Genomic DNA, 12,744 nt, shown 5'->3' with positions numbered 1-12,744 from the left:
TCTTATGTTCTTCCAAATTATAATTCAATTCAATTCCAAATTATTTCAATTTTTGCAAATTATAATTTCTAAAGTGCACGTAACTTTGAAACAATCAGAGGTCCGTAGTTAGGATTCGGATCTCAGACCCTTATTTGAGAAGCAAAGCAAACCACAAAGGTATATTTGAAAAAAAATGATACTCTACAAATTATTTAAAACTTAAGATATTGCAATGTTTATAAATAAGGCTTAGGTATTCCAAGCTTCATAAATTAAGAAAACCTGGCGATAAACTAGATAGCCCTCTTGATTAAACAAAATGATTACTGAAACAAGTTAAGTGCTCTCCGCTGTTCTCCTACTCTAAATTGAGAGCGACGGATTAATTCAGGGTGGAATTTAATAAAGTCGGGCAGTGGATGCCGGCGTGCCTTCGCGTGCCAAGTTCGCATTCTCGCATTAGCACAATGCTTATGACAAATATTCTCATATTGAAAGGAAGAATATTCGTACTGTCGCGTGGACTATCGTTTGTAATAAAATATTTTTCCTTACTTTCTTTCTATGACAGTATATTATTCTAAAGTAAAACAGCCTGGAAGTAAATTAAGTTTTTAACCATGTGTAGCAAGCTCTTATTTCATATTTAACAAGAAAACAAAATATATAAAACCAGACGTATTTACTGTAAGCTTGCTCCATCGCAAGGTAGCGTTATGTCCTCAGGCTTTTTGCATAGTTGCTTCACAAATGCCAAATGCACCAGGTGCCGTTAACGTTAAGCGGTGCGAATTGAGCTAATCCGATATGAGCGAAACAAAATATAAAAGTTTTTTAAAATAATTTTCCTAAACATTTTCTTCGCGACTGTACCTTTTAGTCTTTAACACTACGAATCTATAGATAGGTTACAGGGGTGCGTACATCTTTCTAAGCTAGCTAGAGGGTGGTTTCGTTCATTATAGTGCTTGTGGTCGAGCAGTGCAGGAGCTTCAAAACCGCTCAGGGACTAAACGGATCAGACCTTACAATTTGAAAGGATGCACTAAGTGTAAATTAAACTATGGGGGTAAAGTGCATTGTTAGTATTTTGACTTCGGTATTATATTGTATTCACTCTTTTACTATCCATGAAAACTCAAGTAAGTGCATTTTCATTGCGTTTTAATATTTACTAATTAGTCTGATGTGTTCCACTTATTGTCCTTGCATTTAAATTTTACCGCTTCAGATAGACAAATAGCGGAAAGTGAGGCAGTGTTGGACCCGAATGGTGATTTATTACTGAAATGGCGAGTCGATTATTCGATTCGGAAAATTAATTTCCAATTGATATTATCGGATAAGGCTCCTGCTATTAATTGGTTTGCTCTTGGATTTTCCGACAGAGGAGATCTGCAATATTCTGATATTTGCCTGATTTGGACGGACTATAAAGGCAAAGATCATTTTGAGGTAAAAACATTTTTAATTCCATTAAATTATAATATATGTATCATATCTTATTCAAAATATGAGTAGGAAATATTAACATATTATACATTTTAATTTTTAAAACATAGTTTTATACGGAAAATAGTATTTACATCAAACAACGTTTTATCTTTCATCTTTAGGATACTCATGCAGATAGCGACGGCAAACTAATAAGAGATCACAAACAGGATTGTGAAGAATTTCATTTGGACATCGAAACTCGTAGTATAACATTCAGCCGTTACTTCGACACTTGTGACAAAAATGATTATGTTATTGAGGTAACAATACTTTACTTTCTGTCCTAAAATTAGTTTTAAAGTTTTGTGCGTACCCATTATTAACTAAAATTTGAATATTTTATAGGACGGTACAATTCATATCGTATGGGCTCGAGGTATCGATAAGCTGTTTACATCTAAAGGTTTGTGCATAAGTTGCACCTCTGCACATAATCACGGCTTCATTAGAGTGCGTCTGCTGACCCCTCCAGCAATCCCTCATCATAATGCGCAGCAGCTGCGTTTTACTAACAAACAATTGAAGGTGCCCGGTAGCGACACCACATATTGGTGCAAGGTGACGAAATTACCTGATTTTATCACCGAAACCGTTCATCATATTATCAAGGTACTAATTGAAGTATTAATTTATATTTTTAGTGTATCTAAATATCAATAAACACTATTAAGTATATCCTAATATAATATTTTCAGTTCGAATCGACGATATCGGTAGGCAATGAAGGCCTAGTTCATCATATGGAACTATTTTATTGCGACGCGGAATCTAATATAAATATCCCGTTATACGAAGGAAATTGCTTTTCGCCTACTAGACCTGACGTAACGAAAGTGTGCTCAAAGGTATTAGAATACAAATCGTAAAACATTTTTTATATACATTACAAAGGTATCATTTATTACAGGTTACATTTATTACAAGGTATCATTTATAATATCATTTATTACATTTTCACTGACCATCAGTGAAAATGTAATAAATGATATTTATACACATTGTCATCTATTTTTCTCATTACCTTGCAGGTCAAAGCAGCTTGGGCGATGGGAGCTCCGCCCTTCGCTTATCCTGAAGAAGCGGGATTGCCTCTCGGTGGACCAAAAGCTAATAAATATGTAATGCTTGAAGTGCATTACAATAACCCGGAAATGAAAAGTGGTAATTTTCTAATTAATTTTATAAGACTTATATTTTTATGGTATCCAAAAAGTGCTACCGAAACATTATCGTATTATTTGATTTAATGCATTTTTGTCTTATTAGATTGGGTAGACAGTTCAGGTATCGTTTTACACGTAACTGCCAACAAGCGACGGTATGATGCTGCTATAATGGAGCTGGGCTTAGAATACACTGACAAAATGGCAATACCTGGTGGTCAAGAAGCGTTTCCATTAACCGGTTACTGTATTCCTCAGTGTACAGGAGTGGTAAAACAATTTTGTTACTTATGTAGTCATAAAATAATATGTTTTTTTTTTTTTTATAATATAAGAATAGCAGACGAGCATGCAGTCCACCTGATGTGGCTACTGCCGCCCATGGACATCTGTAATCAACCCCAGATAGGATTAGATATTCCTACCTGAGGTCGGCCACAGATGCGCCGCTACCCCTGAGGACTAAGCTGGAACGCCTCGGAAAAGTCTGTCTCCCTTACCACACCCTTCAAACCGGAACACAGCAGCGCCTAACACTACTGTTATTAGGTAGAAATAGGTGTGGCGGTGGTGCCGCCGGAGTTGAACCACAAAGGGTTCTACCACCTTTAAATTATATACCTACCTTTAATGTTATATACCTACTAGTAATATGTAATGTTAGAAATTTTAAAAAATACTCAATATAACTTTCATATATCGTTTTTAAAAAATGGGGTCCCACTTAATGATTAATTTTAGTATTAAGTTCTCCTTTTCAATATAGATAGCACTGCATTTTACAAAAAACGATTAGACTGATATTTGCTCAAATTATATTACGTGACTGCTGTACAGTGCTCCTGTAATGCATTAGGAGTATTAAGAGCTATTACATTTTTTTTCAGGGTCTCCCTGAACATGGTATCATCGTTTTTGGTAGTCAACTTCACACTCATCTGACGGGAATCGCGGTATGGACTAGACATTCCCGCCAAGGAATAGAGCTGCCATACCTTAACAAAGATATGCATTATTCCACACATTTCCAAGAAATCAGAATTTTACACAGACCTGTAAAAGTTCTGCCGGTAATCCATCTGAAGTATACATTTTAAAATTACAGTAATTGAAAATTACCCTCTTTAAAATTCCAATCCTCTTTGTCCGTTTACCGATAAAAGCTAATTGACAAAATAAATAGAAAGACGATTTTGAAAAGGGGATGGTAATTCATAAGTTATGATTTTAAGTTTAATATTTTGTAATACTCAATTTTTGTCTTTTCTTACAGGGTGATTATCTTGAAACTACTTGCATATACAATACGGTTGGAAAAGAAAATGCGACTATAGGCGGACATGCTATCACGGACGAAATGTGTGTTAACTACATGCATTACTACCCTGCGACTGAACTGGAAGTTTGTAAAAGCGCAGTTTCTAACACTGCATTAGAAAATTATTTTAAATTTGAACGACAGTACGTATCCATACATTTCTAACCCTAAGAACATATAAAACAAGTGCATATGAAACTAAATGTAATTGATAATTTTATAATTATTGACTAAATAATTTTATTTCTATTATTATTTTGTTTAATAAATCTCTAGCCGCTATTATTAAACGATGTTATTTTAGGTGGGATAATATGTCCATATCCTATGAATCGCCTCCTCGTGCTAATTACTTGGCGATAAAACCATGGACGCCTTTGAGAGTGCACGCACTACACGCACTTTACACCGAGTCGCCGATATCCATGCAATGCAATAAGTCTGACGGTAACCGATTTCAGGTGATTCATTCAATTTTTATGTGGCAGCGTAGAGCTTATACACATTTGTAAGACAATAAGCTGTATTCAAAATCCTCATAATTTAGGTAATTTTATTAATAAATATAAAATATTAATCTTGTATAAATTAATAGGGATGGAACCTTAATGTGTTGTTTGGCTTTCAATTCAAATCTTAAGTAATTATTATAGAGCGTACTTCTTGCACTTGCATCATATATAATAAAATCATTTTTTCAGGGTGATTGGGAGGGGTTATCTATACCTACAATTAAAATTCCATTACCAGAAGAACGAAGAATGTGTCCAGATATGTTCAATGAAATGCTGAATTGAAGTAAAGGTTATTTAGTCTGATACTACAGCTATCAATTTAACAGTGTTGATAGCTGTAGTTTCATCAATAATAAACATATGTATAATCACAGACCTGTATTATATAATACTAAATAATATTTTTAATGTTATATAAAACTATAAGTTTTCGTTTAATGTATTCTATTGTGTAGTGTTATGTATTAGGCCTAGTTTACTGCTAGTACACATCTATAAAAACTTGCATGAATATGTATACCTACTTATAAAATGTGAATTTAAAGCATAATTTACGTCATTAAAATCGGAATAAAAGTATAGTTCGATTAAATGATTTGTCCATCCTTGTATGTATAATCCCCGTCTTTAAAACCTTGTTCCAAAATAAACACAACATGTTACGTTTATTTAGATTAAAAAATCACACAGCACTAAAAATTACAAGTTCTAAATAATCATATTGTACGAGTAATCAAAAATGCACCACTGATATTAAATATTGGGATAAATCAATAAAGTATCGATTTATATGATAATCGATGTGAAACTCGTGCTGCTCTTTATTAGTATTAATACACAGCACTAAAGCCTGTATGGCTATGGTGAATTTAATGCATTTATTTGCATGACATTTGGTCGTAATTTGGATTAGTGTTGCCAAAAGTACGTTAAATGCCGCCTTTTTATTCGGTAATTAAGTTGCATGGAGTACGACATTAAAATTCTGAAAATATCAAAGATTTGCTTTAATATTTGGCAATTTAATAATAAGATTAATTAGCATTGATATACACTAATGTGCTAACATTTAAAAAATAATTTAAAATTATGATGAATATTATGATTCAATTATTAAAAAAAATTGTATGCCACAGTCGAATTGAATGTTACTTAAATGGACTTCAAATTGAACATATTTTGCGAATATTTCTTATTGGAAATTGTTAGCCGTACTAATTACGGTGATAAAGATATTCTTCGTATTGATAACAGTTGATAAATGTAGGAATGTTATATTTTTGTCTATTTATTACACCAAATTTAGACAAGCTATTATAACACAATATAGAATTAATTTTAAGTGCACTATCAGTTAATGAATACAATTGGGTACTTGACAGTTATAACAATAAAATATGAAATATGTTGGATATGATAGCTTATAAGTATAAACATAAATTATGCAGTATTTCGTTTATTTTTTAATACGTTCTAAGTATTTTAATTTTTAAAAAGAAATTTTCGATTTTTTATCTGTGGATTTTAAATCCCAAAACGGCGACAGTGCTGCCTCAAATGTCATGTGACGTCACTACATCGAAACCAAACAAGACAAATAATAATTAAATCGTTTGCTGTTAGAGTTGGTTGAATTTATGTTGTGAACCGAAATGAAGCCATACTATATTAAAGCTGATAGCGTGAACCTGCTTAAAGAATCCATATATGCAGTGCAATCAATCAAAATGGATACAAAAACTTCCGTGAGATAACCTATGGAAATATCAAATAAACAACGTAAGTAAAACATTCTTTATATTTACATTTAATCATATTGGACAATTAAAACATTTCTTAACTGACTTCAGACAGAAGAAAGGTTGTCTTCAAGTGATTATTAAGATTTTTTTAAATATACTTATATTCTTATGTGAACTGTTTTAAGGTTATTAATTGGTTATATTTATATTTACAGCCGACAATCGTATAGTGACGACGTTATAGAGTATGTGCAGTTTAAGAGGAAGGCAAGTTTGTGTTTCATGAAAAGTAAAAGTTGTCCTGAACACAAGGTACATCAATGAAAATGAAAATGTGATGACTGTCCTGCCTAGAAGAAGTGAGGAGCCAAAAGTTATGAAAGTGGGCACCAGTCTGAAATACATCAAGTAAAGTACACGGGAAATAGTACTTCTTTACTTGCGTAACCTACCCAACAAGATGAAGGAAGAAAAGTGACCATACAGTTCCTATTATTGCATTGCAATTTAATTCTGAAAATTACAGTGATAAAAATATATATACATTTGTTACGGAAAATAATTGTAGTAATGAAGAAAAGCAGACACGCAAGCAGCACAAAAATTTAGCTTAGGTAATCTGTAGTAATTATTGTAACTGTAACATATGATAAATATATACAAAAGTTCTACTGTGTGTACTCACTAATAGAACCATATAAACCAAATAAACAAAGAAATCGGTTAATAGAATACTAATATTAGCAAATCATGTATTTTTAATTATACAGTCATGTAACTTAATCAGTGCACATGCACCATCAATAATAACACAGTCATGAAATATTTTCATTGTGTCCTATTATTTACAGAATGGGCCCTTAAAATAGAATTCTCATAGACGTCTTATAATTCTATTCTTATCATAGACATCTATATAATATATTAAATATATGAATACTTCCACTTGCTGTTTTGTTTTGATTACGTCCCGTTCCAATGATTTGGAATTGACGAATCACTCGAGAGTTACTAAATTTATTCCTTTTTTTCAATAATACTTCTCTTACATAGATAGTATAAAATGTCATTGCTTGCAAACAGAGGATTTAAACATATAAGAATCTGCAAGTTCTTTAACATTTATGCGATTTGGGTTTAGGAACTTGTATAAGCAAATTTGTTAGGATATTTAGCGATCGTACTTGAACACATCGTCACTGCAAATGCCTTGTAATTTGACATTCTTGCAATTGTACTAATAAAAGTTAAATAATTCCCAAGATTTCCCCTGAAGTATGTGTAGCGTCGAAGTTTATTTCTATATTTTCAATGTGTTGACGTCACGCTACGAAATGACACTTGACCGCCTGTTTTGGCGTAACGTTCCGTTTACCGTAATAAAAATATGTTTTTTATTAATAAATAGCCCTTTTTTCGAAAAAATTATCAATGAAAGGCATATATAATACGTATATGAATTCATTAAAACAGTTTCCCAAAAAGTGTCAAGTAGCCAATTAAACAAAGAAAATTCAACTCCAACTATACAAATATCATATTTAAAATGACAGTCAAAATTATTAGGGATATTGAAAATCGACGTTATCTGTCAAACACTAATTATGAATAGATCTTTTTGGGAACGAGAAAAGTACATATTCAGTCCGGGTTTTAATCTCCACATTACAAAAAGTAAAAAATATTGTTTTTAGGGTAATCTTAGAAGTCACTACTGGCAACATAGATTTTAGTTGATGGAAATGATTTCAGTTTGACATTGATAGGTAGAAGGTGGATTTTGCTCGGCACGCACTCTCTGACATTTTGTTTTCTTTCGTCTTGCGCTGATTTATCATTTCCTTCGTTTGGTTTCCTTCTATTAATTGGAAGTATGTCTAATGATTACGGGTTTAATAACGATGATTCTCCAAACAAGACAAATACACATCTTCAGCTTCCCAGCCCCATAATCACCCGACGGAATCGTACTGCTTCTACGTAAGCTGCATGAATTAGTTCCCGTTGTTCGTTTTCTCTGAATATCGTGCGTGTTTTCATTTCACATTGTTTGTAGATCTGAACGAGCCCTAGGAAACCCATTGGAGAATGGCAAAATTAAATCTTTCTGTCGGGAAAAGGGGCACGGATTCGTTACACCCGATAAAGGAGGTGAAGATATTTTCGTGCATATCTCCGAGTGAGTACAGTTTGATTGACGCATGTTTTTCTTTTTTCTAAACATTTAAAAATGTCGTGCTCCAAGGTCATTCCGCGGCTGAGTTTTAAGTGTAATACGTCTTGAAACGAGTTCTTATAGCGTTTTACTTTATTAGCGATGTAAGGTTTGTTTACATTACTAGGCCTAACCTTGAACACAGATTTTATTATTTGTCTCAGTTCATTTGCAGATAATTATACCAACTTTGTTATTTATTGTTTTTTGATGTTATTTTCATTTACTTGATACATAAAAGTGAACATTAAAAGATGTAGGTGCACCACCACCAAACCAATTGCTGCATTGCGCCAGCAATGCTAACAGTTGTATTTTGATATCTTTATTTTTGCTGCTGAATTTAATTTTATTTTATTTCAACTTTATATAATTCTGCTTCAAAACGTAATAAAGGTTCTTATTTATTGTATATATAAAAATATAAATGTTTCTTAAAAAAACAACTTTTGCAACAAATATGGTGTATGTAATATATTTACAAATGAGGCATTGAGCTTGGTTTTTATGCAATTGTTATAGTAAACAAAAGAAGTATTGTTGGCCAGTCTTATTAGCATCATTCAAATAATTGTATTGTCCTTCAATTGGAACAGGAAACATAACTACACAAAAATAATCATAATATGGTAACTAGCAAAATATGTTTATTATGTGTATATTGCTCCCAAGTTCCATTGCACCAATGATTCATAAAAACATTATGCTGATTACAAAATAACATTGTGTTAGATAACATTTATAAAACACTGTTATCATGTGTCCAGATTGAGTAATGCAAAAATCTCAGTTTGGTTTACATTATAGAACTAACTAACTGATAAGCTGATAGTTAGTGCCACTCACAGATATCTGTAATCAACCCCAGATATAATATTGGTCTCACCTGAAGTATGCCACAGATTTATTGCTAACCCTGAGGACTAAATTGTAACATCTTAGATAAGTTTGTCTCCTTTACTACACCCTTCAAACTGTTTTCATTAAGCAGAAAGAAATAAGTGGGGCAGTCTGACCTCCAGAATATAACCGGGTAAAATGCCAGTGAAAGTTATCCAGTTTAGTAGGTTAATTAAAATGATTTACTTACTGTAAAAAAATTACAGCATTGAAGGCGAGTATGTGCCACTACCTGGAGATGCAGTGATTTACCGACTCTGTCCAATCCCGCCTAAGTTCGAGAAGTACCAAGCTGTCCATGTACGTATCGTCCACCTGACTCCAGCGAAGCACCAAAAGTGGGATGAGCCCCCACTGTAAGGAGTTAAAAATGTCCAAGCGATGTTACCTACTATTAAGTTTTCAATATCTTTTGCAATTACCCCTCAGTGTCATACTAAGATGCATACATGTATGGACTCTATAAAGGCCTAATTTATTTCTCTGACATGTGGGAGTATCAATACAGTATAGAAAGAGCTAACTTTATATTTATTGATATACAAAATTTGGTTTTCCTGGTGTTAGTGTGATGTATTTATGCAACATTAGTACATTTTATCTCATTGAGTGAATAATTGATTATGTTTATCTCAATCCCATGATGGATGTATTGTTGTCCATGTTATTAAGCGTCTCATTCAGCACGTAGTATTTTGATAATTGGGCAAAATTGTGGAGATAATCTTATATATAAAATTCTCGTGACACCGTGTTAGATACCATACTCATCCGAAATGGCTTTACCGATTTCCCCAAATGCATATTCAGTAAGTCTGAGAATCGGCTACTATCTTTATTTTCATACCCCTACATGATAAGGGTTGTTCACCCTTAAATTTTTTTATTTATATGGCAACACAATGTTTGTCGGGTTAGCTAGTAAATTGTATATTTGAGGTCAGACAAATGAACTATGAGCAATCTACTTGACATCATTCCATTCCTATCAAGTCACATAATACATTTTTGTGGATTTCCAAACAAGTATGATTTTAAATATGATTAGATGCAACATATCACTTGATTTAATAAATCTCCACAATAGTTTGATCACATGGACTATGTCAATTAGGTATAGCTCTTTTTATACTGTAATTTGCTTTTAGAAAAGTAAATAATAGGATGGTGAGAATTAGTTGTATGGTTGTAACAGCATTCTGGTTGTATTAATTGCATATTAAAATCAGTATTTGAAGTGAGAAGCCAACATGTGGTGCTAAATTTTCGAAAGGTTTTACCATCTTTTAAGATTTTGATATCAGTTGTAGGTAACACGGTGAATGGTAATGGCTTCTTACATACGAACTAGATTACAATTTTTTGGTAAAATAAGTATTGTCCGACTATTCGGCCTATTTTTAGACACACTAAATCGCATTTTAATTCCAAGAAAGCTTGAAGTTGTGATTGAATGTTATATTGATTATTGCACAATTTATATTTTAATAAGACATATTCTTTAGCTATCTTTAATTTATTTACTATGAGCGTCTTAAGTATTCCAAAATTTCACATTAAATGTAAATGTATGGGATCAAAACTTTAATTTAAGTTTTTTTTTTGTTTACATAAAGTGTTGAATTCTTAGTATATAGGATTGCACAAAAACATCCGACAGAACATTAGTATGTCAGTATTGTAAGCTGGAAGCTTTGTATGTTTTGTTAAATTGTACTTATTTGTATTTAAATCTACTACAGAATATAAGCATTCCCAATGCATTAAAGAGTAAATAAGTGTATCACTTTGTGTACATGTATTGTGGCAGAGATGGGAAAATATTATCAAATATGCCAGTTCATTAATGATACTGTTACGGAATGAGGGATTAATGCGAAAACCGGTAGGCTGTAAAACTTCGTAAAATAACTAAGTAGTACTACTTGTAAAATATGTCACTCACAATTCTTTTAACGGTAGTCGGTAGTCCAAATCAAACTGAAATGAGGTATTATGAAGGCTATCACTGGGAAGGATATAGATGACTGTATTCCCGAAATGTCTGGTTTTAGTTTATAGAGCCAGACAGTCCTCCATCTTTTCCAGGGTGAACTTCCATATTATATTATTATTATTATACAAGCAATTCCTGTTCTATAACCATTATAAGATTTTCATAACTAGCTACTATGCTACTATTGATTACAGTATTCTAGGTGCCACAGACAAATACAGATTTGTTTTGTGTGCCACCTATTAACCACCTTGTTCTCTCGATTAAGATTAAGTTTCATTCTCAAAGTATAAAGGTGAAACAGAGTGCCATTTAATGGCAAACAATTCATAGTTTTCACTTTTGGAAGATACAAATGCGATTTTATATGGTAACAATATTATGTATTGAATTGTAGATTTTCAATGAGGCACATGTTTGAAGATACCGAGCTTATTATATGCGTGGCGTCCCCAACACTCCGATTTTAAACATATATTTTTGATATACATTTATCTTACGATACACAAATTGTGACAAATGTTTGTCTTAGTCATTATGAAAGCAGAAAACATCAAATGTCCTTGGATTGCGTCAATCACCTATTGGCCATCATAATGCTGACCTTTTTTATTCTAGAAGTATATGCTTGGGTTGAACATTGTTATTAAAAATGCCGTAATGCTGTAGTACTGCCTTCGAATTATAAAAATAATTGCGTGAACGGAATAGCGTGTGAGACTTCCCTCATTCTATTTTATTATGAGGTAACATGAAAATATATCGTGTATAATATTTTCCCATCATTTTAATGTTTTACTTTATTTAAGCTTATAATAGTTCTGTTGCACATATACGTGTTCAATGGGCGTAGCCAACGATGTATTGCCATGCTTTTCTATGTTTATTTTATTATAGTGTTCTTAGTTGAATAACAATATACGTATGAAATATGTGTAAAATGTCATTTGTAGTTTCATTTATCAACACCGCTTTGTCTTCCTTATATCTAAAATGAAATCAATAAAATAAACATATTTATATACTATATGTCCAATTAAAGTGTACAAACACAAAGTAGTAATATACGTAACATATATTTTACCTTAAATATGCATTATTCTTAATCAACGAAATGTAATTTTAAAAAATCGCTACCTTGTTTTCGGTATTTGTGTAGTTTTTTTTATTTCGCATAATAATAATGTTAAAGTCCGTAAACATGTAGGTTCACGCTGGGTGCGATGATTGATGGGGATTAAGTCAACACGGCAAATCTAATCATTTATCAGATGATTAAAGGTATGTGGGCTTTTTATAGATATTTTTGTACAGATAAATTCTGAAATGTATTTTTAGTTGATTTTGTCACACCAACAATCTCTTATTTTTAACGAAATATTACAATTTTGAAGTTGCATTTGTTAAACAACAACA

At 32.2% G+C, this 12,744-nt stretch overlaps 2 protein-coding genes across 3 annotated transcripts; both read left to right on the top strand.

Annotated features, from left to right (window-relative positions):
- The first annotated feature begins 761 nt into the window (after positions 1–761).
- Positions 762–4,785, top strand: Tbh (tyramine beta hydroxylase). 2 transcript variants are annotated; one of them, XM_073092735.1, is made up of 11 exons: positions 762–1,124; positions 1,214–1,437; positions 1,599–1,739; positions 1,825–2,088; positions 2,175–2,324; positions 2,508–2,640; positions 2,746–2,912; positions 3,530–3,712; positions 3,916–4,103; positions 4,265–4,421; positions 4,662–4,785. In XM_073092735.1, the coding sequence occupies exons 1-11, from the start codon at positions 1,046–1,048 to the stop codon at positions 4,755–4,757; spliced, it is 1,782 nt and encodes a 593-aa protein (XP_072948836.1). In that variant the 5' UTR covers positions 762–1,045; the 3' UTR covers positions 4,758–4,785. The 2 variants fall into 2 exon arrangements, with proteins under 2 accessions (XP_072948836.1, XP_072948838.1); XM_073092737.1 differs by having other exon boundaries at positions 4,265–4,407; positions 4,662–4,773.
- A 3,178-nt stretch (positions 4,786–7,963) lies between these two features.
- LOC140757558 (cold shock domain-containing protein CG9705) lies at positions 7,964–10,755 on the top strand. Its single transcript, XM_073093321.1, has 3 exons — positions 7,964–8,197; positions 8,274–8,396; positions 9,539–10,755. Exons 1-3 carry the CDS (start codon positions 8,091–8,093, stop codon positions 9,690–9,692), a joined length of 384 nt encoding a protein of 127 aa, XP_072949422.1. The 5' UTR covers positions 7,964–8,090; the 3' UTR covers positions 9,693–10,755.
- Positions 10,756–12,744: the final 1,989 nt, after the last annotated feature.

This window comes from Epargyreus clarus, unplaced genomic scaffold (genome assembly GCF_041222505.1).
Source record: "Epargyreus clarus isolate Ecla_fem2 unplaced genomic scaffold, WU_Ecla_fem_2.2 ptg000004l, whole genome shotgun sequence".
Taxonomy (NCBI): Eukaryota; Metazoa; Arthropoda; class Insecta; order Lepidoptera; family Hesperiidae; genus Epargyreus; species Epargyreus clarus.
The sequence above is the reverse complement of the archived record's forward strand: the minus strand, read 5'-3'. Positions and strand labels throughout refer to the sequence as shown.

Excerpts from the sequence above, each read along its gene's own strand:
- LOC140757558 (XM_073093321.1), top strand. The coding sequence starts at position 8,091 with ATGTCTAATGATTACGGGTTTAATAACGATGATTCTCCAAACAAGACA. Across the intron at positions 8,198-8,273 it reads CGGAATCGTACTGCTTCTAC|ATCTGAACGAGCCCTAGGAA; the intron begins GTAAGCTGCATG and ends CATTGTTTGTAG. Across the intron at positions 8,397-9,538 it reads ATTTTCGTGCATATCTCCGA|CATTGAAGGCGAGTATGTGC; the intron begins GTGAGTACAGTT and ends AAAAAATTACAG.
- Tbh (XM_073092735.1), top strand. The coding sequence starts at position 1,046 with ATGGGGGTAAAGTGCATTGTTAGTATTTTGACTTCGGTATTATATTGT. Across the intron at positions 2,641-2,745 it reads TAACCCGGAAATGAAAAGTG|ATTGGGTAGACAGTTCAGGT; the intron begins GTAATTTTCTAA and ends TTGTCTTATTAG. Across the intron at positions 3,713-3,915 it reads GACCTGTAAAAGTTCTGCCG|GGTGATTATCTTGAAACTAC; the intron begins GTAATCCATCTG and ends CTTTTCTTACAG.